The following is a 5,661-nucleotide window of genomic DNA, read 5'->3' as shown; positions in this document are numbered from 1 at the left end:
GAGGGCAGTGGCCCACCCGTGACCTCGGGAGCAAGCGTCCACGTTGCCCTACGGGCGCCTCGGCCCTCCACGGCCCCGTGGAGCCTGCGGTTCACAGGCTCCGGCCACTGTCTGCTAGTGCCTTCTGAGAGTGCTCTGCTTTTCTTTGAGAGCCAGCGTCTTTCATGCTTAAGAGTTAAGATTCATATGTGTGTTTGTGCTTCCAAAGTTTATCCCTATGCACTTTAAAACCAAGCCCCTTGAAGCCGTTAAAAATATATAAACAGGCACATTGTTAATATACTGTTAACAAAGGATAGAACAGACAAGTAGGAAGGAAACTCCTAATAAAAAGAAACACTTTTTTTCTCAGAAAAAGAATGTTCTTGGTGCCATTTACCCTTAAATTAGTAATTTAGTATTTTTAGCAGTAAATTAGTAAATTTTTAAAGACAAATAGATATGTTCTCGTGTTTAATTAAATAATGTTTTGTTCCGAAGGATTTTTAAATAAAACTTTATATTTTACCATGTGAAATTCATGGTGAGGTTTAGCATGGTGGTTGCTTGTCGACCAGGATGGCTTGATCATTGTTTTTATTTAAATAGTGTAATTGCTTACTCGGTCATCGTGGGAGCGCTGATGGCAAGTGGAAAGGAAGTAGCAGGAAAAATTCCCAAAGGGAAGGTACGTTGGAAGAGGAGGGGGACGTGCTTGGTGTGTGTTAAATCCCAATCTGTGGATTTTTGTATCAAAGTACATGAATTAAACAGATCTGAAGCTGAGCCTTTCTCCTCTATATTTAATGACATTCCTAAATTTCTTTTTCAGCTAGTTGACTTTGAAGCGATGACAGCCCCTGGTTCAGAGGCCTTTAGCAAAATAGCTAAAAGCTGGATGAACTTGAAAAGGTAACTACTTGATGGAGCTCAACAAGCCATCACAACCAGACGGGTTGTGGCTTCCTGTTACTGTGGCGCTCTGTGCAAACTGCAATTGTTACACCATTTTTATAAGTTCATATTTATACCATGAATTCAGTTTACTTTTTCAAGGTCAAAGTGTTTTGCTGTTGTGTATAAGACCCTCTAAGGGTGAATGTGTGGTTAAATGAATGATGAATAAAAAATAAGGAAAATAGTTGGCAAAAGACAAGCTATGAATGTCTCGTTGATATAATCAGGCATTTGCTTCTCTTGGCCCATCGACCCTTTCTCTCAGACTCTTAGGCTCAGTGTTAAGGAGTGGACTTGCAGCCGTAGGCAGAGCCCATCTCACAACACTCTGAGTGGTAGCACTTAGCCTACTTAGTTGCATTTTATTGCAGTGTTGAGAAGTTGGTGCTTTATTGCAATATAGGTAGGGAACACGTCTGAGCCAGTAAATAGCATTCAGGAATTACCTTTGCTAGTTACTGTGTGCTAGGAGTCCAGTAGACCATGGTCTTTCCTGGCTCTTGTTCCCGGAAGCACTGGAAAACAGTGTGTGAATTTGGAGTATGTGAGATTAAATGCACAGATGCTTTAATAGTTAATAAAGAATAAACAGGTCTTACTATTTGACCTTACTTATTCTTGCCCTTTCTTTTAGCCACCCCTAATTTTGACTTACACATCTATTTGACATAGCAATCACTCAGATCTTTGCTGAGTAACTTGTACTCTGTTTAAAACAGAGAAATGTGTGCCTATAGTCCATGGCTGCTTGATTTATAAGCATTCCACAAGTCTTGCAATGAAAACTTTTAATAGTTACACCTTGTCTGGATATATTCTTGTCTTGGGTTTGTTAGTTTGTAGGTGTTTAGTAATATGACCACAGAGTCAAAGATCTTGCTTCAGTTTCTTACATAACTGTATTGTGTAAATCTTTCAACAGTTTTTTGAAGAGAGAATAGCAAGTCTACCTTATGTGGTGCAGTTACTGTTTCACAGCATGCTTTGACATGGCTTATCCATTCAGTGCTCAGGGTAGCTCTGTGAATTAAGAATACTGAACCTATTGTTACAACTAAGGGAAATGGGGCCTAGAGAAATACCACAACAGGACATTAAATCAGGTCTGATTTTCTTTGTCAGAACTCTGATTGAACGTCCAGGGAGCGCACAGTGCAAGCCTGCTGATTCCCCAGCTCACTGCTGTGGAAGGGTCTGTTCTGTTCTCAGCGCCTCCTGCCTTTCTCATATTGTCTGACACGACTACATATGGGCATATGGGGTATTGGAACACGAATGTAATCATAGGAATAAGTGTGACATAAGCTCTGTCTTTTTTTTTTTTTTTTTTTTTAGTAAAATGTAATTTTCATTGTGCCCCTTCTTTGTGTTTCTCTTTTTCAGTATTTCACCTTCTTATAAGACCCTTCCATCAGTATCAGAGACGTTTCCAACGTTAAGATCAATGATTGAGGTGCTGAACACGGACTCCTCTCCACGCTGTCTTAAGAAACTCTAGTTCTGCTGTGGTATTTATACAAGTAAAGGGCCGGACCTCTGCTTCTTAAGTTATTTTTTAAAACATGGAATTATAAAGAAATTAGGTCCTTTATTACTTTTGATACCGATTTTTGATAGGAATTGAATACTTGAAATCATTTACTTTTCTGAACCGTAACAGAAATCATGAAAGAGGGTTTTTAAGGGGGGAAAAGCTGCTTAACTTGGAGGGAGAGTGTTTGTATTAGCCAGTGCTTTAAGCTTATAAAGTCATACAACTCCCTCTTTACAGAAAAAGTGTTTTCTTCAACAACTAAAAATCAGTGATGAAAATGAACAAAACCAACAGCCAAAAAGGGGTGTTTTCCTTCCTGTGTATTTTTCAAAGACTTTCTTTTTATGCACATTGTGGTGGGTATCTTTTGACTAACATAACCTCCATGTGTGGGTTCGCTGTTTCATTTGAACCCTGGAAGATTCATGTGTCACAGAACTTGCAGCCAGGAACACTTATTTTGAATGATGCAGACAGTATTTGACAACGTCCCAAACACTGAATTATTTAACAATATATTTTTTTTCTTTGTTGGAAAAAAATAAACTGGGGTGATTTCTATAAATCACCAGTTTTTGTCACTGGATTATATATGTGTTTATTTTGTGGACGAGTTTCACTTTCAGGTGTAAGAATGTTCAAAAAATCACTATTTTTCAGACAAGGTAAATGATAATGAGTAAAATGGGCTGATTAAACTCTCTCAATTTCCAAATTACTTTCATTTTCTGTTCTTTGATTTTTGTTAAAATGTCAAAAACTATTCACCGCTTTCTGTTATTTTGTTTTTGCATAAGAGTAGTGTCATATTTAGGAGTCTGTACTGATGGTGGTTTACTAGTGCTGGTTGTTAGCAGAGCTCTCTGTAAGTCTTGACGGGATGTGACCCATGTGGTGGATTTCTGACGTTCCTCGGGCTTGCCCTTTGGACAGAGTGGCTCTGGGTACTGCCACGTGCTTCAAAACAGCCTCAGAGACGTGGCTCGTGTTCTTACCTCAACCGGGAAACCACCGAAGGAAAAGAGGAGGAGGAGGCTTGTCGTTCGGCCCGGCTCACTTTGTGAACAGATTTCACATCCACAGATCAGTTTTCTCCTGAGACAGGCTGTGCTTGGAAAGTCAGGTGTCTTGGCTTTCCTTTTACAGGGAAGGGAGTTGAGGCCCTGGACGGTTAGCGCCTCTCCGAGGCCACCCAGCTGTTGACCTGGTGGGGCTCGGATTTTCAACCAGTTCTCACTGACTCCAGGGCCTGTCCCGCCCCACTGTGGTCTTGACGAGCCAAGGATTCTGTTCTCAGGCTCTTCTCAAGACCCCAGAGAATCCTTAACACTGTGTTGTGTGTACAAGTCTCCATATTCTGATTTTTTTTTCACTCTTACCTTCATCCTGTTTTGACCAAACTGGTCTACCATTTATACATGTTACAAATGAAGGAAGAGGGACTTAGAGAAACAACTAAAGCTAATAAGGACTGGAACTGGACCTGAAGCCTGTGTCTTCTGATTCCAAGTCTAGCATGCACCACACAGGACAGGTGTACATGGTCCTGTGTAAATCACAGTTCCGTTTTCCTTCCCAAAGCGCCTGTTGAACCGCCCAGGACCAAGGAACCACATTCACATAAGCTTTGTAGGATTGCAAAGCAAGCTGACGTTGCAGAGATTAAACAAAGTGAAATGTATAGGTCTTTTACTCTTTTCCCTCCCTTTTGCTTATTATCTTAAAGTCAAAATCCTTCAGTTTTATTAAGGACTTTTCTTCACTTATCACCAGCTCTTTATTATTTTTAATTGTAAGATACATGTTTTTCAGTTAGGGAAATGGCCCAAATAAATTAGCTAATTTTTCTAAACTGTAGCAGTGTGTGTCTAAACCTCATAGCTTAGTCAGCTCAGTCTGCTTTAACAAAATACTGGGTACTTAAACAAGAGACATTTCTCACAGTTCTGGGGGCTGGAAATTCAAGATCAAGGTGTCGGCAGATTTAGAGTCTGTGAGGGCTCATTCCTTAGAGACGGTGGGCGCTTTCTAGGTGCATTTTCGTGGTGGAGAGAGAAAGTAAGCTCTTATTTCCTTCCTCTTATAAGGACACCAGTCCTGTCATGGGGGCTCCCCCTCATGACCTCATCTGAACCTCCTGCTGGCCCACCATCATATTGGGAATTAGGGTGTCAACATAAGAATTTGGGGGGAAGACAAATATTCAGTCTATAGCATTCCAGAATTAAAGTGTACTGTTCTTGAAACTTGGTTTATCAACTCCAAGTTACTGCATTTTAATAGCCCAATTTCTCCTCATGTGAGTAATGTAATTATAACACCATGAAAATTCTGGGAAATGATATGCCAAAGTCTGTGATTGAAAGATATTCTGGGAAACCATTTCATCTTCTACATTTGGCTCCATCTTGGGCGAAGTTGAATGTGGTCTGAACAAACATAGTGAGCAGTTTTGTTTGGTGGCTGGGAGGGTGCCACCTGCTGGTGCTCTGGTTCCCGCCCTGGAGGGCGCTCATCTCAAGGTGGCCACGGAAATATGGAGTACATTTTTACAGGATAATATTTAAGGTTTGTTCATCACATCTTGTGTAAGACTGAGAAATTGCACCTAAAAACCAGCCAGAGTTCCATCATACCAATTATCTTCTATTTAAAGCTTTTTTCTTTTAAGCATAAATTTATTTCTTAAGAATTATGGGCGGCTTCTTCTGCCCATGCCAACTCTGGCATGTTTCGGTTTCTTTTCTCCCTTCTTAAAAAATTAACTTTGTTTGCAACTTTGCTGGCCGCTCTAAAATTCACTTTAGAAACAAGCCAAAGAATCCATGGGCTTTGTGCTGCCCCCTACCCAGCATCACCCGGCACCCAGCATGCAGGGCCTGAAGCTCAGCCATCGCGGGCACCACATGGCCTAAAACTTTGAGGTTTCTAGCAACCGAGTCACTGGAGAAGAAAGGTAAAGCCTCCAGGATGAGCACCACGAAGGCAAAAGGCAGACAAACGTTTTGGCCGTCACCGTTAGCGGCAGCATTTCAGCCACCCAGCAGAGACCCGAGTCAGAAGGAAAGTCTTTCTCTTGGAGCAACTTGCAGTCTTTTCTGTCACAAATAAGTAAAGTATGGTCTTGTGAGCAAACTTGAAAAATAGTCTTAATTTTGATTGGACTTGCTTATATATTGAAACATTTTGCT

The 5,661-nt window shown here is 40.9% G+C and overlaps 1 protein-coding gene across 2 annotated transcripts in view; it reads left to right on the top strand.

The window, feature by feature from the left end:
• Window positions 1–3,054, top strand: part of TTC13 (tetratricopeptide repeat domain 13) — a 59,822-nt gene extending 56,768 nt beyond the window's left edge. For both annotated transcript variants that reach the window (XM_008057952.2, XM_021712287.1), the window contains 3 exons: window positions 589–667; window positions 812–891; window positions 2,320–3,054. In XM_008057952.2, the coding sequence (XP_008056143.1) occupies window positions 589–667; window positions 812–891; window positions 2,320–2,434 (274 nt within the window). In that variant the 3' untranslated portion in view covers window positions 2,435–3,054. The remainder of the gene's footprint in view (window positions 1–588; window positions 668–811; window positions 892–2,319) is intronic.
• Window positions 3,055–5,661: the final 2,607 nt, after the last annotated feature.

The sequence above is a fragment of the Carlito syrichta genome, unplaced genomic scaffold, assembly GCF_000164805.1.
Source record: "Carlito syrichta isolate Samal-C Ts95f unplaced genomic scaffold, Tarsius_syrichta-2.0.1 Scaffold303169, whole genome shotgun sequence".
NCBI lineage: Eukaryota > Metazoa > Chordata > Mammalia > Primates > Tarsiidae > Carlito > Carlito syrichta.
The sequence above is the reverse complement of the archived record's forward strand: the minus strand, read 5'-3'. Positions and strand labels throughout refer to the sequence as shown.